This window comes from Phoenix dactylifera, chromosome 11 (genome assembly GCF_009389715.1).
Source record: "Phoenix dactylifera cultivar Barhee BC4 chromosome 11, palm_55x_up_171113_PBpolish2nd_filt_p, whole genome shotgun sequence".
Classification (NCBI taxonomy): domain Eukaryota; kingdom Viridiplantae; phylum Streptophyta; class Magnoliopsida; order Arecales; family Arecaceae; genus Phoenix; species Phoenix dactylifera.
The window spans coordinates 9225638-9243069 of record NC_052402.1 but is presented as its reverse complement, the minus strand read 5'-3'; the positions used below and the strand labels follow the sequence as shown (position 1 = coordinate 9243069).

At 38.7% G+C, this 17432-nt stretch overlaps 1 protein-coding gene across 5 annotated transcripts in view; it reads left to right on the top strand.

Annotated features, from left to right (window-relative positions):
- LOC103703282 overlaps positions 1 to 16558 on the top strand; it is a 37305-nt gene extending 20747 nt beyond the window's left edge. For all 5 annotated transcript variants that reach the window (XM_039131508.1, XM_039131509.1, XM_039131506.1 and 2 more), the window contains 7 exons: positions 27 to 77; positions 3470 to 3547; positions 10149 to 10283; positions 11359 to 11466; positions 13905 to 13970; positions 14610 to 14738; positions 16029 to 16558. In XM_039131508.1, the coding sequence (XP_038987436.1) occupies positions 27 to 77; positions 3470 to 3547; positions 10149 to 10283; positions 11359 to 11466; positions 13905 to 13970; positions 14610 to 14678 (507 nt within the window). In that variant the 3' untranslated portion in view covers positions 14679 to 14738; positions 16029 to 16558. The remainder of the gene's footprint in view (positions 1 to 26; positions 78 to 3469; positions 3548 to 10148; positions 10284 to 11358; positions 11467 to 13904; positions 13971 to 14609; positions 14739 to 16028) is intronic.
- The last annotated feature ends 874 nt before the right edge of the window (positions 16559 to 17432 follow it).

The window sequence follows — 17432 nt, the reverse complement described above, 5'->3', positions numbered from 1 at the left end:
TGAGTAACTTTACATATGAAATCCAGATTTTGCCAAATGACATGCTGGACTTTTTGGATGCGCCTGTTCCATACATAGTGAGTTTCCTTGCATACTTCAACTCTTCCATATTTTTTTTTGACTGTGGATCATCTCAGAATTACTCTTGGATCTTGATTAAGTTATAAAATTGATGATGTCAGGAATTGATTGACACATGTTTTGTGCAATCTACCACCGCACAAGCTCTTTGTTAAGTCATGACTATATTCTTCCTGGAAAATCATAATGCTCTTTTTTGTTATTTTAACCTATGTTTGCATACCTTCAATTTTCTTTCCCGTTAACCCTGCTGAAATTATATTTGCATTTAATTAAATGTGTTCTATTATGTTGACAATAGCAGAGAGAACTCTGAGTTATGCGACTTCAACACTCATTTTTGCAGAAAATTTTTCTATCATGACTCCGTGGCCGGACCGGTACGTACCGGCTGGTACAGAACGGTGTAGAAAATTGTTCCATCATGACTAACAAATTTTTCTATAGTATTAAACACGGTCTGCCGTACCGGTCCGGCAGGTACGTACCGGACCTGCTATACATTGACCTGCTATACCTGCTATAGTATTCTCTACATTGATCTTGAATGTAAATTTGCAAAATGCTGGCTTACTCCCCTGTCTCAGGGTTGGTTAGTCGTACCGGGGCCTCGGGCTCAGGGTTTTAAATGCTGGCTTGAGCTGGTCTTTGCCAGCAAGCATGAACCATCTTGGGCCTGTATTGGCACCAGCACTGGGGCAACTCAACATCCATTAAATCTTGTTTTCTATTTTTTAGTTAAAAATTAATTAGGTCATTTTTAAATTTATTTGTTGTTTCCTAGCCATACAGATGCTTGGCATGACATGTACTATGTCAGCCTCTGGGTGTCATGCTCCATGCAAGTGGCAATATTAGGCTAAATTTTTGTGGCCATGCCACTGTTTATACCTAGGAATGGGACAGTACTTGAGCACCCTCCAAGTGCCTGAGCTCCTTCGCATGTTTAAGAATACTAGAATGTTTTGCTGAGCCAGTTCAAATAATCAAATTGATTAGAGAAATAATTCCATAAATGAATATTTCGATTCTTTAGCTTTGATATTAAAATGTCTAGTTTTTTGCTTAAGAGATGGGATTGTTGGACTGGTCACACATGGTAATTAGGTTACTGATGACAATCATTGATGATAGATGAGCTGCTGAAGCTGAGCTAGGCAATTAGATGGGCCATACTAGGATTTAGGTCCATGAATGAGAAAAAGCACTTACACTATTTTCACAAAAAAAGAAGTAACTGTAGGAGTTTGTCTAAGTTGTGCACTATTTGATGGCTCATCAAGTTAAATTAACTCAATTGAAACATTTTGAGCTATTAGATCTTGAGTTAAAAAAAGCAACACGACATTTGTTAAATTCATCATGTTTGGACCATGGTCTGCTGTGCCGGTACCGGAAACTATACCGGAGCCTTGTTCGGTGGCACGAGTCGGTACGGGTCTGCATCGTGTTGTGTCGTGCCTGTGCCGACACAGGAGACCTTGGGACAGAGGAAAAGAGAGAACGAGCTGGGGAGTAAAGGAGGCCGACAGAGGCAGCTATTGTCGGCGTTGGTGGCGGAGGCGGCCTGGCCGCTAAAAAAATTCAGAATTTTTAAGCGAAGTTCGGCCGAAATTTTTAGCTGTCGGATCCCTGTTTCAAACAAAAGAGAGGCCTGGTCTAGGTCTCCACCACTTGCAGCCGACCTCCCTCCCTCTCCCTCCCTCCCCCGCTCGTTCTCTCTTTTCTTCTCTTTCCTTCTCCTTGCCCCCCTCCGGTGACAGCCGGCCTCCCTCCCTCTCCCTCCCTCCCCCGCTCGTTCTCTCTTTTCTTCTCTTTCCTTCTCCTTGTCCCCCTCCGGTGACTGCGTCTCGGTTGCTTAGTCGGAACCGTCCCTGTCTGCCGCCGGTACAGCTCGGGACGCCCGAACCGGGCAGTTCGGGATAGTTCCGCCGACTTTGGTTTGGACACTTAGAACAATTATCTAAGCACATACTACATGAGGGCTTCTTGACAACTAATTGACATAGGCAACCACTTGATCTGTTAAGTATCCGTTCTGACAGCTTAGCTGAGAAGTTGGAAACTAGATCCAATCCCTTGGTTATACACATGGTCTGCTGAACCGACCTGTACCGGTCGGTTCAGCCCGTATCGGACCGGTGCCGACTGGCACCGGTCCGGTACAGGGGTATAAAACGGTTTCGACCCAAACTGGGTCGGAATCGATTGGTTTTGTACCTGGACCGGTGCGAACCGGCCCGGTACAAGCCGGTACCGGTGCGAACCGGCCCGGTTCGCACCAGTCCAAGCCACACTTTCCCCGCAGGGAATCGCGCCCGAGCGCGGTTCCCCACGTGGGCACCGTCCAAGCCACACTTTCCCCGCGGACGCGCGCGGACGCATTTTTTTATTGGGAAACACGCGCGGACGCGTGAGCGGAACGCGCGCCCGCGCGCGTTTCCCCGAGTAGGAATCGCGCCCGAGCGCGGTTTCCCGCGCGGGGCACCGTGCCCACGCGGGCTGCCAGCCCGTGTGGGGGCATTAAATGCCACAGAGTGGCATTAAACGCGCGGACGCGCGAGCAGAGCGCGCGCCCGCGCGCGTTTCCCCGCGTAGGAATCGCGCCCGCTTCCCAGCAGAAAATCGCGCCCGAGCGCGGGGCACCGTGCCCACGCGGGCTGCCAGCCCGCGTGGGGGCATTAAATGCCACTCTGTGGCATTTGAAGCGTCCGCGCGCGTCCCGGACGCGCGTGGACGTGTTTTGTTTTGTGGTACCGGTTTCAAGCTGGTACCGAACCGAAACCGTACCAGTGCCAGTGCTCACCGGTACGCCGGTACAAACGGTCCTGCAAACCTTGGTTGTACATTTCATTTATAAAGAGAAGTTGTTATGCACCAATCTGCTTCTCATCATATAGGATCCTGCTAAATCTGTGCTTTATTTATCTTTCTGCTTCTCATCAGATAGGATCCTGCTAAATCTGTGCTTTATCTATCTTAAACTTTGTAATTTCTTCGTCAATATTATGGATGGCACACCTGCATATACTTATTGGGAAAGCACACTCCACTTACATTTACTACGAAGACGTGCATAAGCAGATGTCCTTGAACTGTTAACTTTTAACTTACTAATATGTGACAGAAGCAAATTTCTGGTGGATCGTACTTTACCATGTTACTTTGTGAACTCTATAACTGAATGGAGTGCATGTGACCCTTACTGAAAAAAAATGTTCATCTGTATCTCCTTAATCACCTTTCTTCTGTCTTGTCTAGTGGCGCCCCCCCCCCCCCAACAAAACCCAACACAGAGTTTAGATTTATTATTATTATTTTTTTAACTTTTCATCAATTTAACTTATCTTGCTGCTATCTCTCTGAGAAGTGTTTGCTGTATGTGTAGGTTGGCATAAAAAATAAGACTGCTGACATTCAACCGAAGTTAGCAAATGCCATTCTGATTGATGCTAACAAGAACCAGGTGAGCAGGGCCTTTACTACTAGATGTGTCTTGTAGTTATATACAGACTAGTATTTTTAACTGTGCCATGCATGTGCCTTTTAAGAAGGGTCCGATGGGGAGGGTGATGGGAGAACAAAAGGCTGTGGACTCTATTGCATTTTTTTTAAAATTATTAGGCAAGGCAAATGGAGACTTCGCAGTTAAGAAGTCTGGCCTCACATGCCCAGTGTTAAAGAGTTCTCTTTATATATAAAGATAATATGCTCAGCAACTTAGCATCAGGATTGCTCGTTTCAAATTTCTTGTTTTGACCTCCTTCCTCTGGTATTGCTACAAGTGTGGTGTATAAGTTGATGTAATTAACATGCTAAAATTTGTATATGAGGAATGATAGAGGTTCTTGGGACATTGTTGCTAAGTAAGTATTGAAACTAGATCACCATCTATCACAAATTTTTGGAATTTGCTATATTCAAAACATCACTTATTTTAAATTTCTTATTTCAATTTTCTTCTTATCTTATTGCTAGGAGCATGCTAAGTAAGACCTATTGATAACTTGATTTTAACATTTGCAATAATAGATACACATATATTTAGGTTTCACAGAGTTCATTTTCTGGACATTGTTGTTGTAATATTAATAAACTCAATCAAAACTGTGAGATAATTGATATTTTGCATAAGATTTCCTATTGGGTTAAAAGCAGTTGAAGAATCGAATTGCTTGCTGGCATGTAGCATCTACAGAGATGAACCTGTGTATTTGAAACTACCAAGAAATCCTAGTACCAGCTCTCTTTACTTGATAACATTCAAGCAAAATTGTTATTACACACATGCACACGCACGCACACATACATATATACACTTAAAGAACCTGTTAGTTATATTAATTATGCAAAACTTTGCTACTTCGAAATATATAGGGCCCATAATGGGCCAGTCCACCCTTTGCCTAAGTCTATAATGTTCAATACATGTGAATGTAGGAGCCTTATGCTTACTAATTATTATTATTATTATTTTCATTAGATATGGTGTAATTTAAGAAAATTATCTTGGTGTTATTGCATATTTGGGTTGAGATTGCTATCTATAGAAATGGTCAATGTTCTAAAAGAAATATATATGTGACAGATGGGTAGGCAGGAGGCTGACTAATGCTTATGTGCGAAGTGAACACCCAAAAGCAAGGTCGGAGGAACCGGTACTGGACCCGTACGGGTTTTTCGATGGGATGGCTCGGCCATGCCATGCCAGTCCTGTACCGACACAGACAGGGGAGAGGCAAAACAAGAGAGGAAAAGAGAGAGCGGGAGAGGGAGGGAGAGGACGTTGGAGGAGGGCCGGCGGAGCCCTGCGCCAGCCCCCTCGCGGGCTCCATTGGCCCTCCGCCGGCGTCCCTCCCTTCCTCCCCCACTTTCTCTCTCTCTCTCTCTCTCTCTCTCTCTTTTTCTCTCTCGTTCTGCCTCTCTTGGGGTGGCCGGGCTCCGTTGGGCCTCCGCTGGTGTCCCTCCCTCCCTCCTCCATTCTCTCTCTTTTCCTCTTTCGTTCTGCCTCTCCTAGGGGTCGGCCGCTTATGCGGCCCTTCTTCCTCGGCGCCGGCCCCCTTGCGGCCTCTGCTGGGCTCTGCCGGCCCTCCGTCGGCCCTCCGCTGGCGTCCTTTCCCTCTCCCTCCCTCCCTCACTCGCTCTCTTTCTCTGGCTCCGGAAACACGTCCTATTTTTTGAGCCGGGACCGTACCGATGAGCCACCGGTACGGTTCGAAACGGGCGGAACCAGCTGGTTCGGCTCGGTTCCGTCGACGTTACCCAAAAGTGAAGGCAGACTAAAAGAGGAGTCATCTAAAAGAATATTTAAAATCTAAAATGAAATATAACATATTGAATAAGATGTTGCATGTCAACTTGGCAACATGAATTAGGAATTGTGATAGTCAATCATCCTCTATACACGGACATGATGCAGAACACTAAGGCAGATGAGTAAGCAGCTAAAGCGGCCATGATTTAGAACATCATATGGTTCTGAAATCCCATATTCAGTGGGTTTAGTATCTGCAACTCCTACATTGGTATTGGCTTACAAATGTTTTGAGTTATTCATCAAAATTCGCAAACTTAAGTATCTTGTACCAGGGTGGTAGACTTACATTTGATGTTGCGTGATGATATATTTTTGGTGTCTTTCTATGTGGGGTTCAATGGGAATCCAGATTTTGCAATTTCTGGTAAGTTTAAACATTGGACTCTTTGAAACCTGTATAATTGATGCAGAAAATGTGGAGCTATTTTAAAGGAAATCTATAAGTTATTTATGCTTCTCAGTGATGTCAACATGTGATTCTTGTGATCAGAAGAATATGGGACTAACAAACTCGAAGACTGATTCTTATGTGCAGTGCATTTGCAAAATTTCATTTTTAAAATATCCTTTCACTCTTCTTATTCCTCTTTCCATGGCCTTTTTTGTTATGGTCCACAACATAGTTCTTTTCCCTCAATTAAAATCCTTCACATCTCCCTTGTGGATATATGCATATATCTCATCATCTATTTAATTTTCATATTCAGCTATAGTTGAACTGTTTAACTTCAGAATTTTGCAAGAAATTCTAGCAATATAAAATTTAGTTATTATCTCGTGTTGATTCCCTCAAGTCAATTGTAAGTGGTATGCTGTACCGGTTGGTACCGGGCGTACCGTACCAGTACCGATGGGTACCGATATTGGTACGCCAGTATCGGTACACCTAGCGTACCGCATATCGTACCGTACCGACACTCGGTACGCCTATACTAGTACGGCATCGGTACGGGGTTCGGTACCGGTACGGCGAACCTTATTTGTAACCTTAGATTCCTGAATGCTAGGTTCATAGTTGGGGAACTGTGATCTTTTCTCTTTAAGAGTTTTGCTGGTTCACTTATATTAGAAAATTAAGTCTCAACTCTCAACGTGAAATTCTAGCAAGTCTTTAGATCAGTCTGAATTCAGATACATCTTAAAGCCCCAGAAAACCCTATCCTTTTCCCTATGCTGTCCTACAGCAGTTTGTTATCACTTATCAGAATAGGTTAATTATCATGTATAGCTGTCAAGAGCATTTATCAGCCTTTGCTATCAGAACAGGTTAGATATTGATCAAATGACAGCATAATCATTGTTCGTTAGCCTTTACAATCCTCTAACTCAAGGCTAAGTTGTGAATGCAATGGGCTGTTAGAATTCCAAACGCAAAGAATTAACAATTATACATGGTAAGCAAAACATGAAATCACTGGCTATTGCTGGACATCTTCAGGCATGTGAGGCAGCCAAGCAACAAGACTGAATTATCCTCATCCCTTAATATATTTCTTGTGGTTTTGTTCGGGATCAATACATCTGTGTCATGGAATTAGATAGGAGTTGATTGGACCGTGGAATATATCTGGTGTTGAGTTTTCCTGACTCATTAGATGTAAAGGACGGTTGTCTCCACATACAGTTACTGAAAATGCAAAACAAGTAGTCAAGAATTGTTATACTGGCGGCTTGATAAAAGGCATGGATTGATTTGTTGCATATAAGCTCTAATAAGCTTTCTAATAGTTGAGAATGAAAACCATTTGGACTACATGGTGATTATATTATCAGGATGGAACATAAAATGTGATGTTATTTGCAATACTTGGCGAATGAGGATCCATAAAGCTGAACTCAAATAATTAGGAAAAGGCTAGATGGTTATGGCTATGGTTTGATTCGTTAGGCATATAATCTCATAATCTTCTCCATATCAAGTATCTAGTATGTGCGAAGTTGCTAGTTTAATTCCTTTTTAGTAGGTGATAATTTCATTTTTGTGATCTTTATTTTTCACATGTATTTTCCTCTTTGCCTATCTTGTCACAAAGGGTACTTATTGTTACAAAATTATAATCAAAGGAGGTGATCCATAGCTCTAAGTTACTTTTTGTAGTGACACAATATTATTGACATAATTACATCATAGTATGTGGTCATGATGCTTTTGTCATCGTGTGTAAGATGTATGAGCTTATACATTGTGCATATAGCAACACTTTAAATCCCAGTCTTGGACCCAGTATCAATCAGAGGTTGGATTGGTATAGCATATAAAATTGTATTGGCACTTTGGGTGGCCTTGCATTATGGTAATTGACTTGGATGCTAGCTTCTTTTTCTTCCCTTGTTTGTTTTTTGCATGGTTGTTTAGAGACTTTTTAAGATTTGTTTAGGCATTTCTCAATTTTTATTTAATAATTATTTTATTATGAAAATAATATTGTTATATAAAAAAGAAAATGCACAACCAAGAAAACCTGTAGTTTGATGTCCAACCTACAACATATGAAATATTCATGACAAAAAAGCTCATGGGTTCACTTTTCTTTTTAATTTTCTGCCAAAATTGATAAAAAGAAAAATGAGGTGGGATAGGAGATTACTAGGTTTTTAATCTGGATTAAGGGTTGGTGGAGACTAGACCTAAGGAATAAAAGCCAGATATAAGCTCCCTTTCTTCTTGGTCTTTCTCACTTCTCTTTTTCCTCCCCTCACCTGTGAAGCGAAAAAAGAAAAAGAAGAGGCTTGCACATCTCTATTTTGATGTAACCCGGCTAGTATTGGTGGATATTGGTTAATGCTGGTAATTTGCCCAACTCGTGCTTGCTGGAATTGAGACAACCCAAGTTTTTAAGCATCAAGATCTTAGACTTGTCCTAGGACTTGACATATTATGGGTCCAATTTGGAATGGCTGAGATGAAGCCATACAGATCTGGTTTTGAAACCTTGCTATATGGAGTCTATATATGTGCACCCTTGTATGTGTTGTTATAATCACCATGGTACCAGAACTCAACTCATGTTATACACGTGGGAACATAGAAAGAGGAGCAACATGGAAGAGACATCGAGATGTGAAAGAGTGGAGGACAAATAAAGAGTCACTCAGTAGTTTGAGTGTAACACTAGAGCTAGGAAATGCTACCTTGCCACCAAAGCTACACAAGAAAGATGAAAACCTGGTGTCCAGTGAACTACGAAGAGCAAATTGGCATTTTTGGCCCCCAAAACACCCAAACTCCTTGTTAAACACACTAAAACCCAGGTTTACACCCATAACAATGCTCTTAGGATAGGTCTTAGAAGTTAGAACAAATATGGTGGTGTTTTTCATGTGCAATGCACATGAGGACCTTGAAAAGCTACGATCAGTATACCTCGATGTAGATTGTATATATCTTGAAGGGGATTCTGCCATGGTGATTGAATGGATTCAATGCCAATATAGGGACAACCACTGCTACGGGACATACACAGGCTTTCGAGAGGATATGGCTCCTTTCGGGCCACTCATGTTTACCAGGAGGCAAACAGGGCTACTGACTGGGTCGCCTCCTTTACTGCCCAACATTCGGATGGAGTCCTTTGGGAGAATCACGAGACTGTTCCTTTTCCTCTTCATCAATTTTTTTCTGACTTTATTGGCCGTACTCATGCAAGATCAGTGTGAATCGCCATTGTATTAAAAAAAAAAAAACTATGATCACCATCATTTTTTTCCTAATATTTATGTAAGTTTATATGTACAAACACATTCTTGGCTGGTGTGCTTGTCTTGTTTCTTAGAGAAAAAGAAATAAAATGAGAGAGGTGTAATTGTTAAAGAAAGGAGTATTTATAAAATTATTGAATTATAGACATATGACATGGGGACAGAGGGATGGGGTAGTCCTCAGCAGTTTGAGTTTGATATTAATTGAAATTTGGGCTTATGCTTCAAATGACCCACTCTGAAACATGCTAAGAATGTTTTATAGTCATTGACACTCTTTATTCAATTAATCCCTTCGAAATACTAAATTGGATAGTTTAAGCAATAACTAGTTTCATTGTTATGGTCATGTAGTTCAATCCCTGATTGGAATACTAGTGCGGGTTCCACAAGGCTGAACCAAGAAGGTGGGGCAAGACCTCTTGATTATATCTCCAGACTTTGATAACGATAACATTATATATCGATACAAGTTGTTTGTTCAACTCTTTTTTTTTATATTTTTTAAGTGGGTGGGGGGGGGGGGGGGGGGGGTTGGAGGTTGCTTAACTTTGTGCATAATGGTTTATGTATAGGTAGCAATTTTGGTCCTCTTATTTTGCGTCTAAAATGTGATGCTGTGATGGTATGGGAGACCAAAACAGTCAGCTCTGTTTCCTAAAGTTGTTGTTTGGGAATGACTCTTTACACTAGTATGGAAGCTACTCAAATATGTACCGAGGGTCAATAAAGGGGAGAGGTTAAGATACCACCATCCAGAAAAACTGTTAGCCAGGAAGTTTAAAGGGTCATGAAAATTTAACCTTCCTTCCTGAGAATGTATTATGGGAAAGCCAAACTCATGTAGTTGGGTTGCAGATCGTTGGTTGTTGCTATGGCACTGTGATCTATAGACCTGTTTTCCTAACCTTCCATATGTGCTGGAGTTCTTTCTCCTTCTGATTGCCGTGAATTATTTGTAGCAACTTCAGTAGAAATGTTTCTTTATAATGTATTGAAGTTTGGATTCTATTTAAAAGAACTCTGATCAGTCGTTCCATTGCACAAGCAGGTGAGGTCACCCTCGATGCCACAATTACCCCGACAAAGAGAGTTGCTATCATCTCTTGGTCCGTATCATGCAAAGCTTGTGGGTGAAAGCTTTCTAGCAAGAAAAAGACCAGTTTATGAGTGCACAGATGTCCAGGTAAGTTCTTGAGGATTTAAACAAGTTATAATCTTTTTATCATTTTTAAATTTATTATTTCTTATATTCATCCATATATCTTTTATTATTCAGGTAAATTGAACTGAATAAGTGTAAAATCATGTACAGTAAAAAAATTTGTCAAGGTGCAAGGCAGTGCCTTGTCATGCATTCTTAAGATGCTTCATATGATGGAATGCAATGAGAAGCACAGCTTCTCTGGCCACTTGCATTAGAAATGTGTTGACAATTCAGTTAACATGTGAGAGCACCTAAATGCTTTCAGTGCAATTAGTAGTGCTCATAATTCAGCCTCAATGAGGAGCTGAAGTATTGACCATTAGTTTTGTGAAGTTTTAAATTTTTTTTTTAAGCTTAAAGTGCCTTTCCTGGCTGTTGGTATAAGAGGATTTGCACTGCCATGCCTGTTTTATAACTTGTATCTTATCTTAGCCAGCAAATGACATGAATTTGCACTTCATCTTTGTGCCAAAACCAAAGTCATTGTTATGATAAAAGCAACATTCCTTTGAACATTCTCATTAGCAATCAGACATTATGCTAGAAGTCAATGTGCATACACTGTCATTGCTCTGTCTTGCATTTTGTGGGAAAAGAAAACAATGACTTAGTTATGTCAGATGTCATTGCTGTATGCTGCCATTCTCGTGTGTTACATCATTTGAGGGAAAAAAAGAAACATTAACTTGATCCTCTCTTTTCTTTGTTGGTTGGGGTAGAAGAGGCTTGTAGGTGGGCTACGAAATGTAACTCTCCCGTACATACTGCTACCTCCCAAACTCTTGTGAGGACAGAATTGACCTGTCTCCCATACAACCACTGGAGACTCTACCAGCACAATAAGAAAATGCTCATAATTGTTAAGCATGTTTGACATCCTTTGCAATCTGTAGCCTAAATCAACAGTAGTATACGACACCATCTTCTTTGAGGACTAATATTCAGTCAAGCTTAATTTTCTTAATCAAGGAAATAGGAGTGGTTTTAATTGTTTGAAACTATGTTGACATCTCTTTGATGCTCTATACTGTTTCTACTTTTCCTGCATCTACAGGTTGAAGCTGCTAAAGGTTTCTTAGCAGTTCTTAGATCCTATCTAGATTCTCTATGCTCCAACCTAAGATCTCATACAATCACAAATGTGCAATCAAATAATGACAAGGTTTCTTTCTAAACTTGATTACTTGGTTTTTTTACTTTTTGTTGTAGGATAATGATGTACATATTTATACACATATATTTATATATGTATATACATACACACATATATTTATATATGTATATACATACACACATATATTTATATATGTATATACATACACACATATATACATAAAAACACACACACACATATATGTATATGTGTATATACATATGTGTGTGCGTGTGTGTGTGTGTGTGTGTATGTATGTAAAGAGAGAGAGGGATGGACTGTGCTCGTCTTGAGATATTCCTTTCAACTCCGAAAATCAATAATAGGGCATCTAAATCGAAGATCCATATCATTGATTATGATCTATACTATGCCTAGAAGCCAAAAAACATGTGTTTTGGTGGTCTTTAACCTATGGATCAAGTGGGTGTAAAAATGATATGAGACCATGTCTTGCTATGATCTAAGCATTAAAATCTATTGATTTTGAATCTATGCATGCTTTAGCATGTTTAAATCATGATCAATAAGGTGGATTTTCAGTTTAAATGCTTTATCATGTATTTTAGCCCACTAGCACAATGAAAATAATTTATTTTTATGTCCATATGATGCATACGTTAGAGACCGCCGAAATATAAGATTTTTGATTTCTAGGCATTTTTAGTGGTATAGATCATATGATTAATGGTGGGGGTCTTTGATTTAGGTGTCCATTATTGATTTTGGAGTGAGGGAGTACATACCCTCTCCTCTTGAGAGAAGCATATATATCATTTTAATTCCTTTAGTTTAATTTTACATTATTATGTTCAATAGAACGTTTACTTGCAAGACTGCACGAATGTTCTTTTGGTTACTTGGTGATTTTCTTGATTAGAACTAAAATTTACAAACTGTGATATTGATATTGTTTTTATACAAGATGCAATATAAATTTGAGGCTATTGAGGTGATGTGTATTTTTTAAGAGAGCTTAAAACTTGTACCTATAGAGGACAATGACTAGGAACTGACTAGATGCAATAGATGGCCATGAGGACACCGGGAGACCACTGCCTAGTCTTCCATAAAATCATACAAAATACTATATTATATATACATTCATATTAGATCTACTAAATTAGAAATTAGTATAATTGCATCCCTACACCCAGATATACATACATAAATACATATGTAAATACATACATAAAATGCATATTTCCATGCTGACACATGTCAATGTGGGCCAAAACATAAATAATGGAAATAGTAGGTATTTGTAATTAAACTAATTAAAATAAGGACTCAGTAATTCCTGCTCTGACTCAGCGCTAGGTGCTGAACCTAGCGCGGCTTCTTATGGTGCTGACTGGCATGGACCAACACTGGCCATCATGGGAAACGATGCACATACATAATCATGTCTAGATTTGTGGATGCGCATTTATATGTATAGAATATGTTTTCTTATAACTTTATGACAATTGGATAGAGTGAGGTATTGGAGCCCAAAGAAAAATCAGATTGTATTGTGAATGAATAAAAATAACTTAAATCAAAATATAAAACAAGTGATCAAGAAATGTCTATGATTCGAAACCCAAAATCCAAGCTCTTCCCTCTAACAAGTTGGATAACCAAGTAAGCTCAATAATATCCATCAGTTCAGCTAATAAGACAACAATGGCATATATTATTACTTTTATCATGTATTCATGAGTTGAGTATGGAATTTATGGATTGGATTATATTTTTGAAGTGATTGATATTGTTAATGTGTATTTGTAATTTTGTACAATATGTTTATCATGTATCCGTGTATGGCGTGGCGTGTTTGTGCACATGTGTGTGTTAATGAAGTAGTTGAATAGAAAACTGACCAATTCCATACTAAGTTTCCTGGTGATAATCTGGCCAAGTAGGGGCTCCGGTGATCACTTGGGCAACAGGCTAGGCCCATCACCTTTGAAACTAAGTTTTTAATTAGCAGTTTTTCTTTCATGTTGACAGAATACCTGTATTCTGAAGTTCTTTTGAATGTCTATATTAAATATCTATATGAATAACATCCACATTACTCTGTAGTCTAAAGTGGACTGCATTTCATGATTCTTCAACAGTGAGCTAAGTGAACATAGCATGAGCATGTTTGTTTCTCTTTCAGTGCTTGGGCAGTTCCCAGAAATGTGGGAGATCCTGCCCATGTTAATTCAAACACAATATCAGTTTTGCATCTGTTTGGATAATGATTAAACATATATTATCTTAATTCAAGTGAGCAAATTTGCTGTCAAATGTTTCCCTAATTATTTTTTTAAAAAAGGTGTCATTAAAATTCTTTTTACATGTATGTATTGATTCAGTTTATAATTGACTTTCATTAGTTTCTACTGCTGGAACTGATAATCTTGCTCTGTTGGTCTGAGCCTGAACTACTAATGTTTGTTTTGCCAATTATTTAGGTTTCATTACTTTTAAAAGAGAGTTTTATTGAATCATTTCCAAATCGCGACAGATCCTTTATGAAGGTATGCTTATTGGACACTCAAACCTTTTTCTTTATTGAATTGGATTTTTTCTGAAAATTAAATAATTATGGTTTTTTCCAGGACTGTAATTCATTAGCAATTCTGGTCAGGGTATAATCCATCTATGGAGCCATCAATTTTGTCTCAAATCTGCATAACTATCTTCTTTGTATATTCGAAACATAAAATTTTGAACTGGAAGTTACATAAAGATTTCACTCAATAGTAGAAATTTTAGAAATCTTTTTAGTGATTGGTACATCCAGTGGTGTTGCAACAATCTTCTTGATTTTTGCTTCTAGAATCTAGGGCTGTAAATGGTATATGACAACCTAATTCTTTTTTCTTTTTTTTTGGTTGGGGGGGGGGGGGGGGGGAGGGTGCTAAGAAAGGCTGGAGCCTTAATCATAGTTTCTCTTCTGATTTCAAATATTATAACTTAACAATTACATGTCAGATCTTGAAAGGTTAAAACATGATAGCCTACATTCCTTATGGAGTAGTACTGCAATAGTGTATTTGTGATTGTGTTAAAATATGAAGGGAAGGATTTTCTTTGCTGCTAGAACTGTTAAATACAGTGGTTTAACTATTCGACATGCTTAACTTTCCTGTGTCTTTTCCTTTGAATTGTGGCAGCTTTTTGTGGATACCCAGCTTTTCTCTGTACGTACAGACCTTGTTCTCTCCTTCTACCAAAAGGACTAGAGCTGCTGTGGGAGGTTCTGGTAACCAAGGCGCCAGAAGGAGGTCATGAAAGCAATCCAGGTATTTTGCTTCTTCATCTTGCTGCCTTCATATTCCATCCAGCTTAATATCAAATTTAGGTCTCTGTATTTTTCTCACCTTTGTTGTAAAATAACAGGTTGATCAAATGATATAGTTTAAACTTTAAATTCTATTTTAATAGTTGAAGTTACCAAGTCTGAAAGAAAATTTGTGATTTCAGATAGGTCGAAGATAAAGCTACACATCAGATGCATCTCTTCATGTTTTCCATGTGTCTATTACTACTTCAAAAATGCTCAACTTTTTCTAGTATTAATTAAATATTCCACTCCTAAGAAGGTGACACAACTAAAAAGCTCTGACCGAAATTTGCAGCCTGTTAGAAGTGTAAATTCTCTGAAAGTTTATAAATATAGTTTTGGTTCACATTGATTTAATCTTAACTATTTCTATAAGGGTGCAACAATTTAGAATTTATGAACCCTGCCTAGATTGATGATATAATCACATACTGAAAAGGTTTTGTTTCCATCATGGAGGAAATCACTGGATTTTAGGTTTTCAGATTCAGGAGCTTTTGTATTCTTTCTCATGTTGGTGATAAAGGTTAACAGGACCTCATAATTACGTGTGTTCTTTCTCTGGGTATAGTTTTATGCAGGTTTGGAGATATTCCATGCCTTGGTGGTCATATATTAGAAATTTGTGGGATGGATTGAGGTGCAAAATTATATGAAAATTCTGACCTCTCATCAAACTTAAGAATTGCATGGTCCGGATGGTTTTAACTTATTGTTGCATTATACTTAATTGCTATAGAATCTTACTGTTAATTGATTGCACATTTCGAAGGAACATGTATATTGGTGTTTAATGACTGGACCAGTGTTTACTTGAAAAGAAAGCTAATCCGTCTGTTACCTATTCATTAGGCCTCAAGGTCTATATCTGTACCATAAGTCAAAATGCAAAGATAGCGAATGGATTTTTTATTTCATAGATTATCCATTTCCCCAAGAGTTAAAAGACATAATTACACAAAGAACTACTAGAAACTTCTCTATTTTATTGGAATTTGAGGATGTCAATACCCTGGAGTTGGAGAACCTGTCAATCTTTTCTTATGATTTCTGCTGTTGCTTTTCAAACTAGTGGCAACTTGCTTCCTAGTCCTCATGCTTCTACTTTTTCCAGAGGAGAAAGCAAGAGAGGGCCAATCAAACATCTCTATCGGTTCAGATTGTTGGTCTGATTCTCTTGGTTATGTCATTATTCTTGTTTGAAAGGTCACTTATCAGATTTTTTTTTTTTTTGTTGATAACTTACCAGAATTCTTCATAAGAACATCAGAGAGATTTTCACAGTCGGAGTTGTCAAGATATTACTAGTGAGTTGGAGGCCGTCTTCCCAATTCTTCTGAGGAATCATGCTGGATAATTTCTTCCACTCTCACTCTCCTGCTTGGAATCCGTGGCATATGATGTGATTGTGAAATCTTGACCTGTCTGTGAATTTGTGCTGCTGGTGTTTTGTGACTTAAAACATATGGGCTCTTGAAGCAATCTCGCTGCACTCGGCATAAAAATAGAAGGAAGTTATTGAAAACATCGAGAATTGGATGTTGTAGCTCGTGAAGATGTGTAGGTAACATGAACAAAAGCTGGGCGTGCTTGAAGGTCCAAATCTAGATTGACCTTGTAATTTCCTGTTGTTTTACAACTTTTATATTCTGACAGCTCCTGTGTAGAGATTAAAACCAAAAAAAAAGAAGAAAAGAAGTGGAATCTTACCCAGAAATGAATCGTTCTTATCTCATGCAAATGGTACAAGGGCAGGCATCCATGAGGCCTCTCTCTGTCTCTCTCGTGTTCCTCTCTTTGCAGACGTAGTACAGTACGATCCATTTGCCAAGAGGTTCGCTACAGAGGTCCAAAGATGCACGTATCTGTGTTTGTGCTTCAGTTTTTATTCATATCCAGGGAACTTTACATAAATTTCATCTTTTACATTTGAGAAATACTTTTTCTTGGAAAATATGATCTGCGTTAAATTTGGTGGGCTCTGCACAAAAAGTTCCACTTAGTTATTAAATTTTCAAGAAAATGCAGTCTTTTTTTGCCTAAATGACAGACATTCAGGGCTCTCCAATGAATGCCCTGGTGACTAAGCATAAGACAGGCAGTAGCTTCAACAAATATATATTGGATATGCAATTTAATAAATTATCGAGTATTTCAAATTTGTGTATAGCCTATCTTCCTTAGATCCAGGGTAAAATTGTTTGAAAATTTCCAATTACATGTTGTTCAGCTATAAAAAAAAGGAAACTGATACCTTGCAAAATCAATAATTAAGTAGATTTTTTATACAAATTTTCCTTAAAGTTTATTGGATCTTTTTGCTCCAAATCTCAAATGGAGACACTCATTTTGTGTGTGTTTTAGCGGTTAATGTACTGGTAATGAGGTCACGCAAATTATGTTGCTATGCATGCAAAAATGTTTCTATAGCAAAATAAACAGAAATAATAATCATTAATATATCTAAAATGGAAGAAATTTTTAGTTAGACTAGGTCCATCGAGCGAATGCCACTATTACACATATAAAAGAAAAAAAAAAAGAGAACAAAAGAGTTCAATTTATTCTAGCGTGTGTTGCTATTACACACAAAAAAAAAAAAGAAGCAGAAGGATGGAAAAGTAATTACGATTATATATCTTGATCCCTGGCT